The sequence below is a fragment of the Myodes glareolus genome, chromosome 20, assembly GCF_982192425.1.
Source record: "Myodes glareolus chromosome 20, mMyoGla1.1, whole genome shotgun sequence".
Lineage (NCBI taxonomy): Eukaryota > Metazoa > Chordata > Mammalia > Rodentia > Cricetidae > Myodes > Myodes glareolus.
In genome coordinates, this window is record NC_142045.1 from 63,041,135 (window position 1) to 63,058,546 (window position 17,412).

At 35.2% G+C, this 17,412-nt stretch overlaps 1 protein-coding gene across 1 annotated transcript in view; it reads right to left on the reverse strand.

The window, feature by feature from the left end:
- Nucleotides 1-16,265, reverse strand: part of Hltf (helicase like transcription factor) — a 66,509-nt gene extending 50,244 nt beyond the window's left edge. Inside the window, exons 1-8 of the mRNA XM_048452607.3 lie at nt 16,053-16,265; nt 14,794-15,001; nt 10,456-10,622; nt 9,195-9,328; nt 8,344-8,441; nt 6,282-6,356; nt 5,049-5,240; nt 1,733-1,828 (exon numbers count right to left, since the gene is read on the reverse strand). Coding sequence (XP_048308564.3) covers nt 1,733-1,828; nt 5,049-5,240; nt 6,282-6,356; nt 8,344-8,441; nt 9,195-9,328; nt 10,456-10,622; nt 14,794-15,001; nt 16,053-16,072 — 990 coding nt within the window. The 5' untranslated portion in view covers nt 16,073-16,265. The remainder of the gene's footprint in view (nt 1-1,732; nt 1,829-5,048; nt 5,241-6,281; nt 6,357-8,343; nt 8,442-9,194; nt 9,329-10,455; nt 10,623-14,793; nt 15,002-16,052) is intronic.
- Between the last annotated feature and the right edge of the window lie 1,147 nt (nt 16,266-17,412).

Genomic DNA, 17,412 nt, shown 5'->3' on the forward strand with positions numbered 1-17,412 from the left:
AGAGTTGCACAACAAGCAAAGAGGTGTTTTTTTTCAAACCTCTCACTTCAAGGGTCAGAGTCTGTGTGGAAGAGTAGGCAGAACAACTCAAGAGTCAGATAACTCCAAGGAAACAGCATTTTCCAGACACAATCCTGATGTACATTATGAACTTAGAAAGTGTGATAGCACACATAAGACCTACACACATTCAAGCCAGAAAAAATCCCAGCATAGGGGAAAGGAAATAGGCACAAAGTCTCACCCCTATATAAGAAACTATTTGCAATTCATTCCTGTTAGGAATGAGAAAATCAGTTGTTTATTCCAAGGAAGTGAAATTAGGTATATAAACCACATTGCAGGACAGGCCCCATACTCAGAAACAGCTGGCTAACACAAAATGGACATCATGTTTTTATGTGCTTTTATCAGTATTTTGTTTAAGTATCTTTTTCTTCTCTTACTCTTTTTCTTGCACCAATCCATGCTTGTCCCATTTGTTATGTTTTTTGTTTCATTTTGAGATAAAGAATATGAAGTTAGGTGGGAAGAGAGGCAGGAAAATCTTGTATAAACATTTTTTTATCCAAAAATTACAAAAAAAAAACCTGCCCAGTTAGCTAATTGTACATAATGGCATTTGCTTAAAATAGGAAAAGCAATGAATGTAACCTCCCACTATACTAAAAACGTGAAAATTTGTTGGCCTTAATCTTTCCAAATGAACACAAGCACTCAGATGCACAAAAAAAGGCTCTCAATTATACATGTTAGTGTGGAAAAAAGCTCATGACATGAGATTTACATTAGAATAAAACACTCCCACACTAAATTTTAAAACCAAAATTCTGGAGCTACCAGTAGGCTGCCATTGCCATACTCTCTTTTCTGGAATTCCCATAACTAATAAGATACAGCAGAAGAATTCATAGCAAAATCAACAAAAAAGCAAACAAATAAATATATATGAGATCCTAGCAGATTAAAATACCAGTAAAAGTAAAAAAAAAATTAAAAATTCAATAATAAGGTCTAAGGAAAACTAGTGTACATGAAAAGTAAAATACAGAAACCATCTTTGTGCTGTTTTCCAATTCAGGCTTTTAGAATTTTAGGTTGAGAACAGGAATAACTGTTTACTTCTAATTTCTCTTTTGTTCTTTCTCTCTCTCTCTCTCTCTCTCTCTCTCTCTCTCTCTCTATTGCTCTGTCCCTCCCTCCCATCTACCAGCACTAATGAGCTCTCAGCTATTGTTTCACTACCATGCTCCCCACCACCATTGATCACCATGGTGATAATGGACTAACCCTCTGCAACTGTAAACAAACTCCCAATTAATGTGGTTTTTTTGGTAAGTAAACCTGGTCATCGTGCTCTTCACAGAAACAGAACTAAGACAAATATGGTACCTATATTCTTTTTGGTTGTTTATTTGTATATTTGGGGTTTTTTAATTTGCTTGTTTTATTTCTGTTGTTTCTTACTATGTATCCCTTGACTGGCCTGGAACTCACTTTGTAGACTAGATTGGTCTCAAATTCAGAGATCTGCTTCAGCCCCTTGAGTACTGGGATTAAAAACATTCACCCCTCAAGAAAACTTACACTTCTATAAGCATCATTATGGGTGGTTTAAAAACCATTAATCACATCTCAAAAAGATCAGCTATTATTAATTAGTTGTCAACTACTTTTAATAATATTGAAATTTCTATGGTAAAGCAGCTTTCCTAGCACACACTTTCTTTACCTTTCTTGAATGATTCGTCTCACTTCTGTTACTGAGAAGAGGCTGGCCATCAGCAAAGTTGGTCAGAATCACTGCAATAGCAGTAAGAGTTTTGCCCTTTAAAATATTTTTAAAAGACAAATGATCATATTCCAAAATCCATCTAGAAAACATTTCAAAACATATTTTAAAGTAATAAAATAGTGAGTATCAGTGAAAGCCACAGCATGTATGATTATTAAACAATATAATTGTTAAAGAAAAATAAGTATTTCACTTAGTTAAGAACATTTTTCTTCTAACATGTTGCTAGATGTTTGACTATAAGCAGCAGAGAAATGTCATTTTAGTGAATGATTAACACTCTACATTGAACTATCATTTTATCATGAAACTAGTATCAACAGCTTTTACTGAACCTCAGAGTTAAGATAATGAGAAATTCTAATATGCATATGAAGACAATCACTTTCATTACTTTCAATAGTAATATTCATAGTTAGTAACACAGAAAGAAAAGTATTAATTTTAAAGTAGTCCCCAAAGTCTGGTACCCTCATATCCTTTCAGGAGATTGTAAGATCAAAATTATTTATGTGTGTATAAGTGCATGTGTGAGTATACACACGAATGGAGGCCAGAGAAGAATCTTACTGTCAGTCCTCAGGCACTGCTACATACCCTTTTTGAGATTATAATCAGATCATCTTCTCATTTCAAATCTTTCTTTCAAATTCATGGCCTCTTTTTTCATTAATTGTTGTTACATGCATATTTACATATATTCATATACTATTTTTACTTGAAAGAATGAACAACTGTCATTGTTAATGACTGAGTTCTAGGATGAATTTTGTTGAAAGTAATCAATGTAAGGTGTAAAGGATTGTCTTTAAGGAAAACAACAGTATTTGTTGTGAGGGTTAATTCAATTTTCAATAAAACATTAAAATGTTATAAAACTTGTACATTATAGTATGACTAAAGCAACTGCCAAGAATGTAATTCTTTGCTCATAAGATTAGTGGTAACATTAAGGAATATCACAAGCCTTCAACACTCATGATGAAATACACTATATGTGACAGATGTACAATTAGCATTTTCCAAAGGGCAAGCCTCTTCATAAAATCATTTACAGGTAAAACATTCAATATACAACATGAATAGATGAATTGTAATAATAATAAAGTTAGTATCATTGCCTAGTGGTTAGTACCTTTAATGAATAAATACTTGGATTTTAGTATTTCATCTTAAGAGATTTTAAAATACTTATAAGATTAATACTAATTGTATTGACAGGAACTACAATCTCCTGGAAGATAGACCTCTGAGATATGTCAATAATAAAATTTCTAGACTAGGTAAATGAAGTAGGATGTGCCACTCTAACTGTGTGTGGCACCATTCCATAGACTGGGGTGATCATCTGTACGCATGTCTGTCTCTTAACTACAGGCACAAGGTGGCCACCACTTAAATTACTGCCCCTTTACCTTCCCCATGACGGACTCTATCTTCTAGAACTGAAAGCCAAAAAAGAAAATAAAATTCCTCTCTAAAGTTAGAAATGGAATCATAGAGATAAGAAAAGCAACTAATAGTACATTACTTTTGCACTATCTGTAAGGAAAAAAGTCAACACAATCCCAACATACCAAAAAATGCCACAATTTGACAGGTCAGTTGCCACTTTCTGCACCTACAACTTGCAAAACTAAACAGTGACAGCATTCTCATAAAAGCTACTATTATTATTATGAATAATAATGTGAATTATCTTTAAAATATGCTACTTCTAAGTTTTTACCTATTGTTCCTTTTAAATATTTCAAAACTATTTAATTTAATGCCTGACACTGTAAAGTTATAGAGCTCACAGTGAGAGCTCTATGACCAAAGGCACAGGAACGGCTATGGTAACCTGTCACAATGTGTGACATATCTACTATGTTGCACTGCATACCCAGTGTTTGAACTAGAATATGATTTCAAATAACATTATCTTCTTTCCTCCCACAAAAAACAAACAAACAAAAAAAAAAAAACCTGTTACTAAAGACACCAAGGAATGGAGAGTTAAGTATGTAGGAGCGTGTGTAGGATGCATGTCTAACACACATGAAGCCCAGATTTCATCTGCAGGATGGAGAAAGGGAAGAAAGGAAGGAGGAGGGAAGAAAACAGCCAGGGGTCAGAGGAGTCGAGGTTTGGTCCTGCTGTTAGATTCTGAATGAGGAACCTCAGTGGGGTCGACCTCTATTTTCCGCTTACCACTTTTTTTTTGATGCATGTAAGACTGCTCTACTCACTGGCAACACCATTTTCTGTCCTCTTCCATGTCTATCTTATCAGGCCTATTGGTCCTGTCCCATTCCCGTCCCACTCCCTTTGTCTACTTTATTACTGCCACATTCTGAACTTCTATCACTGTTGTCATGGCTCCAGTCTAACTTGTCATGATACCTGTCTTGTTTCTTGTGCTACCATCTGACATCTCATGGCTCCTGTCTAACTGTCCATGATTCAGGTCAAACTTCTCAGAACCTGCATTACTATTTCTAAATTTCTCAGCAGACCTGGTGACACTGAAGCTGGAGTCATACATAAAGTCATGATATGAGGCCAGTATCTATACTCTAGTAGGAAAGAAACCTGTGGGGACAGCTAACTTGTCGTAGCTTAGCTTGGTGGTAGGCCCTCCAATCAGATAACATTATTATCTATTGGGTCACCCGCATAGTCCTTGAAAATGATTTCATTCTCTGGTAGCTGAGGATGCCTCTCTTGGCCAAGCAGGTCTGCAGCAGAAGCAGAATTAGAAACAAATAGGCCAGTATAGTTAAATAGGTTGTAAGAAGGTTGTGAGACTATTGCTTCTCTCTTGTTGTCGACATTACTACCAATACCAAAGGTTTTCTTTCTTAAAGCACAAAATGAGGTGCAGGCTCCTCAGGTAAATAACTGGGCCTTTCTTTACATTCTACTATTTTTTGCAATGATGGGGACTAAACTCACTATCATTTACTTTTTAAAAGGTAGGATGTCCTGAATTCTGATAAGTAAAGAAAATTGGGAATATATGCTTATACACTCATGAATGTTAATGTATTTTATTACTCATTTTTAACTATTTTTTGCTCTTTGATCCATCTGTTGGTTTCCTAGAAGCCTATACTTTAAAAAAAATACTAAAAAATATATATCTTACATCTACACTGAAAGCAAACTCCAGTGCTAAACTGGCACCCATCTTTCCATTTTACAATTTCTTTTTAGAAAATTGTAATTGCAAAGTAAGATTTTCCTAACTGAAGTAAAAAAAAAAAATTACCAAACCCATATCATCAGCTAAAATTCCTCCATGAACATTTTCTGGTCGTTGCTTTACAGAAAAATTTGTTATTGTGTTATAATATACGCCATTTCGTTGTTCCCAGAATGGTGGAAGTTCTCTACTGTTCTCTCGTGAAATCATCCAAGCCAGAGCTTGTTTTTGGTGTGGAAGCAATGGGGTTCCAATAGCCTACAAATGCAGTATCATAAAGAAAATATAGTCAGTCTTTACCCTTTTCATATGTAGAACCTGAGTTACTCTCTTATAGTATTAAATGTATAAATTACTAAGACAGTTAATAATTCAATACATTTGAAATACTGGTTTATATTTTTAAGTTCTTTATATTTTCTATATATCAACCCTAAAACAGACATGCAGCTAGCAGAGACTGCCCCAATTTCTAAACTATCTTGGCAGTCCATTAACTGCTTTCAATGAGTCCGTTCCAGAAATAATTTCTTGAGTTTCTGGAATTCTTTTCTGAAATTGAAACTGTCTATCCACAAATGAGGAAATGAAGCAAACAGGCACTTCCAAAAAAGCAAAATACAGATAGCCAATATTCATGTGAAAGAGTGCCCAATGTCCTTAGCTATGCACTACGCATCCATCTCACTGTTGTGAAAATGGGTATAATTTTAAACAAACAGAAAAATGTTCACAAGGACTTAGGAAAAAGGAAAGTTTTCTATAATGCTAGTGGAAATGTAAGCTAGTGCAGCCATTATCAAAATCAATATGAAGGTATCTAGAAAAGCTACATATACATATAATCCAGCTGTGAGTGAGCTCTTCCAAGTTTAATCTGGCATTTGTCAATAAATAAAGAGAAGGAAAAAATGAAGCATATTTGCATCATGCAGTTATATTTGGCCTTAAAGCACAAACTTATGTGTGTTACAGAAAACTAGATAAAACTGATCATTATTATTTTGTGGTAAAGGCCAGGCCTACAAAGAAAGTCAGACCCACATCACATATTTTCTCTCATACTGGGAAGCTAGGGTATGTGTATGCAAATACCCAAATATGCATAATATAAACATATTCTTTCTGACATGAAAAAAAGAAGAAACACTACATGGAAATACTCAGAAGAGAAAGGAGAAGGTAATATGTTATGAATATGGATAAGCTCAAAGTATATTGCACACTTGAAAAGCAAAGTCATTATAAAACTTTATACACAAAATAAAGCAATTTTTTAAAAATATATAGGTTCTGTACCTCAGCTGGTTCCATCTCATTAGTTTTGGCATCTTCTTTTAAATCTTCAAATAATTTGTCAAATTCCATTTTGAGCTACAGTTTAAAAATAATAAATGCTGATTAAAAACAAAGTGAAAATTACATGTAATCTATAGGTTTCAAATCATTTACACCAAATAAGTCAAATGATGACGCACACATAAAATAAGTATCTGAGATAGTAAATCACTCACTGAAAAGCATTACAAGGTGATTTTTCTGTAGAAGTAAATGTACTCATTTCAGATAAATATACAAAAGAGCTACAAAGGACCATAGATGCAGCCTGCTGAGAGCACTGGCCCAACCCTCTACAGGGCCTAATCCTAAAGATACTGAAAGGACAGTAGTGAAGTTTAAGTCCTATGACATGTGCACAAATGACCCTGCATGTTTAGGCAGAGAACTATGGGCTGTGTTTTATTTTCGCCAATTTTCTCTCTCCCATTAGAACTCTATGATTCTGCTAGCATTTAAACTATTTTGGCAAACCTATTAGAATGTCCTGTTAGGGTAAATCTAATATTAGGCTAATTTAGATGATCATTTAAATTGATCTAGTTCAGTTTTAAAGCAATTTACACTGTATGTCTTTACAAACTAACATATGGATACATAGCAGTCATCCAGAAAACATCATGCCAGCTTAATAGAAGTGGCTTATGATTTGCCCACCATGCAAAAGCTCATGTCCTTTCAACATTCAGGAAAATTGTATTTGGGAAATAAAAAGAATACCTCTAGTAGATAAACAGATAAAAAATGTTTGAATGCTTTAGTCTAAAACCACTGGTGGACAAACAGTCATAAAAATGTTTTAATGTTAGCGTCCAAATTATTTATATTAACAAACATCATATACATTTTTTCAGAGTAACTTGGTTTAACAACATCCTGGATTATAAATTAGGCAAAATAATTACAGTAATATCAAAGATTTTAAGTTTTTTAATACTGAATTTGCAATCTTACTGAAGAGCGAGAATACTTTTCACATTCTAGTGTTTTTTATTACCACTTGGATATTCTGAAAATTTAAATACAAAAATATTACATATACAATGTATCTATAATTTTCTGTATGTATAACTGCATAAATGTGAACCCATTCTCCTTTTCATAGATGTAGCTAATCAAAAATATTGTGAGTCATACATTGTTTATGTCTGTACTAAGCCTCTCTACATAGACTTCCCTTGTCATTATTCCCTAAACAACAGTCTAACATATCTTTTATATTTATAGCAGATAATATAATTTAGAAATTGTTTAAAATATGAGATATGCAGTAATTCTATACAAAAAGTGCTGTGTGTGTGTGTGTGTGTGTGTGTGTGTGTGTGTGTGTGTGTGTGTGATTGGATGGTTCCAGTTTCTGTGAGTTAAAAGGGATGAGTATAATTCTTATCACTGCTTTTTAAGAATATGTTTGCAAATAAATATCTACATTCTATATGCTATACAGTAGTTTTCATTATAATTTTAACAACATAACTAAAGATCACTAATACCAGCTCATACATATTTATCCTGTTCTTTTAAGCAGCAACCTTTGTCACTAAAAATTTACATACAGTACAAGATAAAAACATACCTGAGGCAGGTATGGTGACAAACCTCTAATCCCAATATCTGAGTCAGAGGCAGGAAGACCAGGAGTTCAAGGCCATTCTCAGTCACACACAGTTCTGGTGGTTTGAAAGAAACTGCCCCCAAAGGGAATGGCACTAGTAGGAGGTGTGGCCGTGTTGGAGTACATGTCATAGTGGAGGCAGGCTTTAAGTTCTCATACATGCTCAAGCCATGCCCAGTGAGAGACCACTTCCAGTTGCCTGTCTTCCTGCCTGCCACCATGTTCCACCATGACCTGAACTCCTAAACTGTAAGCCTCCCAACTAAATGCTTTCCTTTTTAAGAGTTTCTGGGGTCATAGTATCTCTTCACAGCAATAGAAACCCATAAGACAAAAATGATTTTGAGGTAAGTCTACATGAGACCTTGACTCAAGTTAAAAATGAAAAAACAACATCAGAAAGCTCACCTGTTCAGCTGTCATCTGTACTGCAGCATGAGCTGGCATATTATATCTTGGTCCAGCTTTTCCAGAGACCAAACTATTCTCCAAACTCAATCCTAAATCTACAGTTTCCAAAAAGAAAAAAATAAAATAAGCAAATAAAAAGAAATTAAGCACCAGAAATAAATGTAAATATCAAACAGTATTTAAAAATCCCATAGTCCTGGGGTTGTAGCTCAGTGTCAGAATAATTGCCTAGTATGAATAGTCCCAGAACTGCAAAGAATATAAAAAAGTATATAAATGATCTACTACTGAAATATATCCCTAAAGCTAAAAAAAATAAAGCTAAATACTAAATCATTCGCAAAAGAAAAAAATTACGTTTTAAAAATAATTACATATTATTTGAATAAATTCTAAGAGAACAGCAAATTCCTTTTCACTCCCTACTAAACAATTTTTTGTTAAAAAAAGTTATTAAAAATAAATGTTTAAAATAAAGAATTAGGTTAATATTGGGGAAAATTAAATAGGGAACATTGACCCTCCTTGTGCGCATTTTTTGTGTATTCATGAATCTATAATTACAAACATGAAGTTATGATTTGGACATATAACGGTGGACCCATAAGATTAACTATCTCATGTTGTATGAGTAATCTATGATGGCTAGACAGTGACAAAATAAACACATTGATATATTCCTCAGAATCTATTATTTCAATAGATATATAAAAGAAAAACTCATCAATTCTTCGAAAGATTAAAAAAAGGGGTTATAATTTAAAGTATTTTGCAGACATTACGCTAGCCAACCAAACTAAAAGAAAAAAAATTACTTCAATCCCTGCATCTCACAGTATCAAACTTACCTTTCAATGTGGAACCCAGTTTAAATCCATGTTTCTTCAACTGATCTAAAACCATTTCTCTATTTTCTTCTTTTCCCCAAAAAGTCATATGAAGAGGCATGGTAAAAGCATTATTTGCACCAAAAGGAACTACTCTATTATAGTAAAGGGAAAAAAAAATGAGAAACTGAAAGTTATTTTTATACTAATTCTGAATATATTAAATATATCACTAAAACACAAAAATTGAAAACAAGAAGGTATTATTTAAGCAAATCTGAAAAACAGAAAAAGAAATAAAATCACCAATCAGGAAAAAAAAAGTGTTTTTACAACAGGATGTCAAAAAAACTTGAGATGATAGGATAAAGTAGTTCACAAAAGACAACTTACATGCAAGACTGCAAAATAAGCAAAATAATGCACAATGCATATATCTGACAGGATAGTTTTAGCATCTAATGTGCACTAAAAATTTATAAAGTAAAAAGCAAAGGCGATGTTAACTATTTATTTTATCTTCCAAATCAGGAGGGATGAATATTCTAAGCATTAGGATATAACTATCCCAAATATTTACAATAAGATCACAAACACTAACAGAAAACAAGTAACCAGAATGAAAAATGAAATTCTAACAATGAGAAACAAAATGGTGAAAATAAAGGCAGAGCATATGCCCTTGCTAAAGGGCAGCCACTTCCTAAGTTCCAATCAATGGACAACATGTGCCATGTGCCAAATCTATCATTTATCAAAAGACAATTCTTAGCAAGTTCTGCATTCAGAGAGAATATTATTATATAGAATAACTAGATTTTATTTACAGTAAGAAATGAAGAAAACTCTAAAATGTGCAAGTGAGCTAAGCATGATGGTGCCCATTTCTAATTCTAGTACACAGGAGGCTAAGGCAGGGTTGGGAGTACAAGGCCAAGTTCTACCAGCAAAACCCTGTTTCAAACAATAGAAAAAACACCCCACAACCAGAAGTTCCTCTGGTAAGGCATACCTGTCATGCAGAATCTGGAAGAGTATGAGGCGGGAAGCTAAGTACAACTGCAAGTTTGATTTTCAAGTTTGTTTTTCTCCATGGTAATAATAAAAAAATAAGTGTACAACTGTTTGATAGCTAGATAGGAAAGTCAAAGAAGAAAAGTGAACATGTCTGAAAGTACACCAAAGTATGGTGCCACGACACTTCCAGATGCCCAGGAAATGTGTATGTATTCAAAGAGAACTAAAAATTACAATTACTAAAACAAACTCTAAAAGCACATACCCTTCCACTTGTACCAATTTGTCGTCCATGAGAGAGGCCAAGGCAGCTGCAAGATTTCGCTTTAAATGACCAACCTGATTTCCATTCACATTGTTTACTTTAATCGCATTCTTATCATAGGGATTATTAGGCTCTCGTTGTAAAGAAACCATTTCATTATTATTTACCTAGTAAAAATAAGGAGAAGACAATAATAATATAAATATGAACAGTAATAGTTTGATTTCCTTGTACTGTTTCTAGAATACCCATTCATATACATTATTGTTAGTTTTTCTTTGTATTTTGTTTGCTGGCTTGAGACAGGGTCTCGTGTATCAAATGGCCTCCAATTTGCAATGTAGCCAGAGATGATCTTGAACTGAAGACAGTACTGAACTTTGATCATTCTGCCTCTACCTCCTGAGTGCTGAGATTACAATATGTGCTACCACCCCCAGTTTATATTATGTTGGGGATTGAACCCAAGGCATGGTAAAGACTACAAAGCAATCTGTCAACGAGCTAGAGGTCCAGCTCAAACCAGAAATATTAAGGTATATATTTTAAAATGATTCTTCCACTCTAGTTTTCTAATTTATATTCATTAAGAATCTAATAAGTTTTAGCTGGACAGTGGTGGCACATGTTTTTAATTGTAGCACTTGGGAGGTAGAAGCAGGTGGATCTCTGTGAGTTCAAGGCCAACCTGGTCTACAGGAGCTAGTTCCAGAACAGGCCCCAAAGCTACAGAGAAACACTGTCTAAAAAAGGGGGGGGGAAAAAGATAGAAAAAAAAAAAGAAGTTAATAAGTTTTAAGATATGAAAGATACAGTAAGTCTACCTTAAAGTAGAGAATACTACCTACATTTTTCAAAATAGCTATACTTTGGATATATGTGCCCCCAAATGGTATGATTGAGTCAGAGACACACGCATACATACATGTTCATATTTACTCTATTCATTACAGATAGGACACAGAAATAGCCTATATGTCCATCAAGTGGGCATATAGTGATAAAGTATGATAAAGAGTGAAAATGTGGTACCTGCATAAAATGGGATTTTAATTTAGTTATAAAGAAAAATGAAATTTGCAAGTCAAGAGATGGATATTATATTGGGTAAAGTAACCCAGACCCAGAGACACAAATATTACATGTTCTAAATCATATATGGATCTTATTGTCAAGTCTTTATACTTGTGTCTTTCCTGCACAATCCAGGCAAAAAGGGGTGCTTAATATTTGGAGAAAGAAGTCAGGTGATATGAAGAGGAAAAGAGGAATAACTAGGAAGTTTAAGTAGGGAAAGGGACGAGAGAGGGTAGAGCACAGGGTGGGTTAGGGGAGACATAATTAACATGATGGATGTATGAAAACAAAAATAACACAGAAATTATACATATATACATACTGTGTGTGTAATATTTTTCTATATAAAAGAGTTTAATTAGAGTTACTCTTCACAGGGAACTATGCTCATACCTGAAACCCTAGGTTGCCAAATTTAAAGTTCAGTGCCAGGTATAGGTTTCTGGCCTTCAAGAAACTCCTAAAATAATACATGATATTGTCTTGGTTCTTGGCTGCCCTCCAGAATTTTATGGTAAGACAAGTGTGAAGACACCACACTCACTGGCCACAGGATCTGGAGAAGTGAAGTTGGTCCTGACTTATTCCCTGTTGAGTAGCTTTCATAGGTCAGGAAGGTGCTATGAAGGCTTCTGGGGGTGGTAGTGGTGGTGGGGTTATCAACAGTCTTAGCCAGCTGTGAACTATTCAAATTGGAATAATTACTGTGTGGCAAGAAATACCCTTAGGTACAACAGTGGCATAACTGTAATGGATGTAACTAACCACTTCCTGTTTGGATTTATTTTTATTAATGTATGATTTCAATTCATATATGCACATTTATAGAAAAAAGTATAGAACATATAAGATAAGTTATGGTATGAAAATTCAAAGCATTTTATCTATTTTAAAATAATGAATGCATTACCTAAATACAATACTGTGGGAAAATGAGCTAAATATTTAATCAGCATATATTCTTATTAGTTAACTAGTGTTACAGAGATTATTCTAAGATAAAAAGAAGTAACTATTATGAGATTAATAACTATAACTAATCCTTCACAAAATTAAACTTTAGAAAACCAATATAAATTTTGTAATAGTACAAACCAGAAATATAACAACTCATAAAGGGATGTGAGAGCCAGAGAGCGGTAAGATACCAAATAAGAAAGCATAGATTGCTAACAGGACGAGAGGAAAGAAAATATTTCAAGGGCCAAGACTGGAGTAAAATTAACACAAATATAAACAAAGTATTTGAAAAACATGGTAAGAAAAATAAAAGGGGAAAACAGAAAAATGAAAAATTGTAGTAAAAATATTTAGAGTCAGTAGCAGATATAGATAGCATAGAGGTAATAGCAAACAGAGCAAGTCGAAGAGAGGAAGTAAATGAGAGAAGATGGAGTTTCTAAAGAAGAAATAGCTTTGGAATAAAGCAAATATTTAAAATTATAATTACAGAACTGTTCTGAAATAGTAGGAAACAAATTTATAGAACAAATATCTTAATGAAACTATTAGACTTTTAAGGTAAGAATAATATCTTTTAATCATCAGGCAAAAAATTATAATTTAGCTAAGTGATAAAGGAAATCCTACGGATATCAAAATCTTCACTAACCATATGTTGTGCATGAAACAAGCACTTTATGTTTAGTCAAATGCTCAAGCAGAAAACGAAAATTATGGATTTATAAAAACTCAAGAAATAATTGCTCTTCCCTAAGTAATTTCCTGGACAGCACATCTCCTACAACTACTAAACAACATGAAATGTTCCAACATTAAAAAAAATAGAGAATGAAAAGCAAGACAAATGGGAAACACAGAATTCCCTCAAAGTATCCCCTGATTAATTCAACTTATACATACTGAAAAAAATGTTTTGAAACCATCAAGTACTCAGAAGGGTGAGACAAGTGGACCTTTATGAGTTTACTAGGAGTTCAAGGTCAACCTGAATACTTAGTGAGTTCCAGGTCAGGGTAGGCTATAGAGTTAAAGCCTGTCTCAAACTCACTCCCCCAACAACAACTACAAAAAATCATTTAGCAAGTTTTAACATAAATATACAAGGGATGGAGAAAAGTAACAAAACCAACAAGATTCCACAAAACAGACCTTGTTTTTGACACACAAATCTGTAACAGTAAACTAGAGTGGGCCTTATGGTCCCTAACAGCCAGAGAGAATGTATCAACCCTGTTTTAATCCTGATAAAAATAAGGACATTATAAATAGTCAACAGAATCCAACTATTGATTACTTATTACATATAATTGTTAATTCCTTTAAAGAAAATGAAATATAAAAACTATTTTTTTAAATATGTGTTTTATTTTTAGATATGTGTGTATGTTGTGGGGGCTTATGTGTGAGTACCCATGTGTGCCAGAAGAAGGTACAGACCTCTGAAACTGTAAAGGGAGTTGTGAGTTGCCAGCCATGACTGCTGAGAAAAGAACTCTAGTCCTCTCTAAGAGCAGCCAAGAGCTCTTAACTGCTGAGTCATCTCTTCAGCCCCCAAACTGCATTGTAAAGAAATATATACTGAACTATACTATTTTTTTTACAAAAGATCAAAGAGAAAAAAGCAGATACAGAAAATACTTGCTAATCTCTGAATCTTATTTTGATTTTATGCTTGAAATTTTCTCATAAAAAATTAGATCTTAGAAATATTATCCAAATAACAAAGATGACCATAATGAAGATTACTGTCCAAAAAAATTAAATATATTCTCAATCTGTCCCTTTTTCTTTCTCTTACACATGTGGGCGTGTGCACACGTGGGTGTGCATGCAAACACACATACACACATTCAATTTGGAGAATAGAGAAACATAGGAAAAAAAGAACAAGCGCTATTCTTATTACAAAAATAAAGGAAAGAACCCCAAAATAAACAATTAACTTATCTAGTAAAAACTGACGGATTTAAAATCACTTCCTAAATTCAACATATATTTTCCGAACTTAGGGCAAACCATCTAGATCTTCTTTAGCCATCTCTATCTTCCATTAAGGAAGAGTACCTCGGTAATTATAAGGATCAAATGACAGTGTGGGCAAAAGTTTTAATATACTGTAAGCACGACAAAAATGTAAAAAAATAGTCAAAGATGGTACAGGTATTTCTGACTAGCCTTTGAGTGACATATTTCAGTCACTCAAAGTAAAACATTAATTGTATATATCACCATTTAATATAATTTACTGTTAAAACCATAAGTATACCACAATTTTATTTAGTATCTCTTCATACTCACTACTCCTGTGTAATAGCGCAGTCCAACAACTTGACCTCTCAAAGTTCCAAATAAAACGCAATCTAGCTCTTCATCACTATTTAGGAAGTCATCTGGAGGGGTAATGTCTTGGGATTCAAAATGTGGAAGGAAAGTTGGGTATGAAAGTCTTGGAAATTTTCCATGGGTTCCATATTGGATAGACTGCAAATACTTCCAAACAGGATCCCTATTAAAAAAAGAAAAAAGGAAAAGAAAGGCATCAAAACCCCAGAACTTAAGCAAGTATTTCTCAAAGAACACAATCAAATAGTATTTTCAGGCCAATCACTTCCTTCCATTTTATTTGTTATGTGACAAATATCACTTAAAAATTACCTTGCCAAAAAAAAGAACTGAGTGAGGAAAGCTACCAGGATAATCTGACCTGTTAAATATTGGAAATTATTTTCTGGTGAAAACTGTACTACATTAAAATGTATGTGATACCTGAAGCTAGAGTTGCATGTCAAAATTTTCAATGCCAACTAATGAAGAAAACATTTATAAAAACATAATTATTGTTACATGCTTTGTTTTTTGTTTGTTCGCTTTGGTTTTTAGAGACAGGGTTTCTCTGCGTAGCCCTGGCTTACCTAGAAACTCACTCTGTAGAACAGGCAGGTCTTGAAATCAGATATCTGCCTGCCTCTGTCTCCTGCCTCCAGTCGAAGGGTGGTTCAACTATGAAAATATTTTCAACACAACACTGCTTTTACTCCTTCAGAACAGAATACATTTTAACTCAGGTATCATAGAAAGCTAATCTATCCACCAGCTTGTTATTTTAAAGGTAACTTCGATCTTAAGGATAATTATTGCAGGAATGGGCAAGAAAACCATTAAAGATGATTAAAAGTTTGCTGGAAGCCTCCTAGAAGTGCTTCTTCTAAAAGCACACGGAGCTACCCTTTGGGAGTTTTCCTTTCAGTTCTTCTGTATGTTAGCACGTTTGTGCACATTACTGTGAGACACTAAAGTCGGGCTGTCTCGGAGATGTTAAAACAGAAATTCCTAACAATGCCTAGAGCACAGAGGGTAGCCAATTGGGTGGAACCTCGGATTCCCCACAATCGGTGAAGGAGATTTCCCGAAGTGCTGGCAGCAAATTCCCGAGTCGGCCCGCAAGCGACCTGCAGAAGGAACAGGAGCTGCACCCATCGCCCGGGATGGGAGCGCAGGTTTCACTTCAGGCCCGCGCAGAGCCACCGGCCTCTCGCCCCACCCCGTCAGCCCTTCACCTCTTGAACGCCCAGGACATGGCGCCGGGCGCGGAGACCTCGGGATATCTGGGCGCCCCGGACCCCTCAAGCCGCTTGAAAAATCTCCTCAAGGTTTCGCGACCCAGACACCAGGAAGCAAATCCGAACAGCGAGGCTCGACCACAGAGAGACCCTGCCGTGGGCTTATTTAGAAGTCGACACCCACTAAGTCCTGCCAACAGGCCGAGAGGCCAGTGACGTTCGTGATCAGCATTACGATTGTCCAATCTAAACAAAGAAACTGTGAATACTAACCAATCAGAATATGGGACACATAGAAAGCTCCGCCCCATGCTGCAATTCAAAGGCAATGGGATGTCCGGGATGTTCCATCCGGGTTTTTCTGCGACCCAAGGGCGGTAAAAATTCGAGGCCTCCAAAGTGAGCCACCTACCTTAAGGTTCCATGCCAAACAAAAGACTTCTTCCAACCAATGCTCCAGAACTATAAGGATGTCCCCTTAGTTCCGACTCTCCCTAGCCCACCTTATCTAATGGAATGCCTAACAGGGTCTCTCCTAGGATTCCTGAGTAGGATGCCCTCTATCTCTCTGCCGCTTCCTCTGCTACTCCCTATGTTTGTTCCAAGTAACCTAGGTTTTAGGAATATTTCTAACGCGAGCTCCCTGCCCACGCAGAAATTCCCAATCAAGTCAAATCAAAACAAGCCAAATTAAGAAATATCCAGGTTTGTTTGGATGCTCACCTTTATAGACTTGGATGGAGGGGGTAAGACCTTGGACTTCCCACGGGGCAGGAAACCCTACTGCTCTTAATACTAGAGAGGGAGGTTGAGGTGGGAAAAGGGAGGGAAAAGGGAGGCGGGGAAGAGGTGGAAATTTTTAATAAATAAATAAATAAATAAAAGAGAAAAAAAAGAAATATCCAGGTTTAATGGGAGATCTGCCCTCTCGGGTGGCCCCAAAGACGCGACCCCAAGAAGGAAGAGAGGGAGACCACATGTTCCTCTTCGGAGATCACTTAAATACCTGACATACTGGGATTTGGAGTCCAGACCAGGCCTGGGGGCTGGGATAGATGCGAGGGGCTGGGACCTATGCTCCCAACTTGACATTGGGTGTGTACTAGATCCTGAATTCTCAAAATCGGAGTGAGAACATAATTTACCTTCCCCACCTTATTTTATTGTGATTAAAGAAATTTTCATCCCTTTGTAGAAGAAAGCCATAAAATAGGACAACTTTACAACGCTATTGCTGAAAAATGACAACCATGGTTCAGTGTTGATGTAAGGTGAGGTGTCAGCTGTCACCATTTGTGTTTTTCTCAGGAAACTGCAGATTTCCTGGTTGTAAGTTTTAAGTCAGTGAGCTCCAACT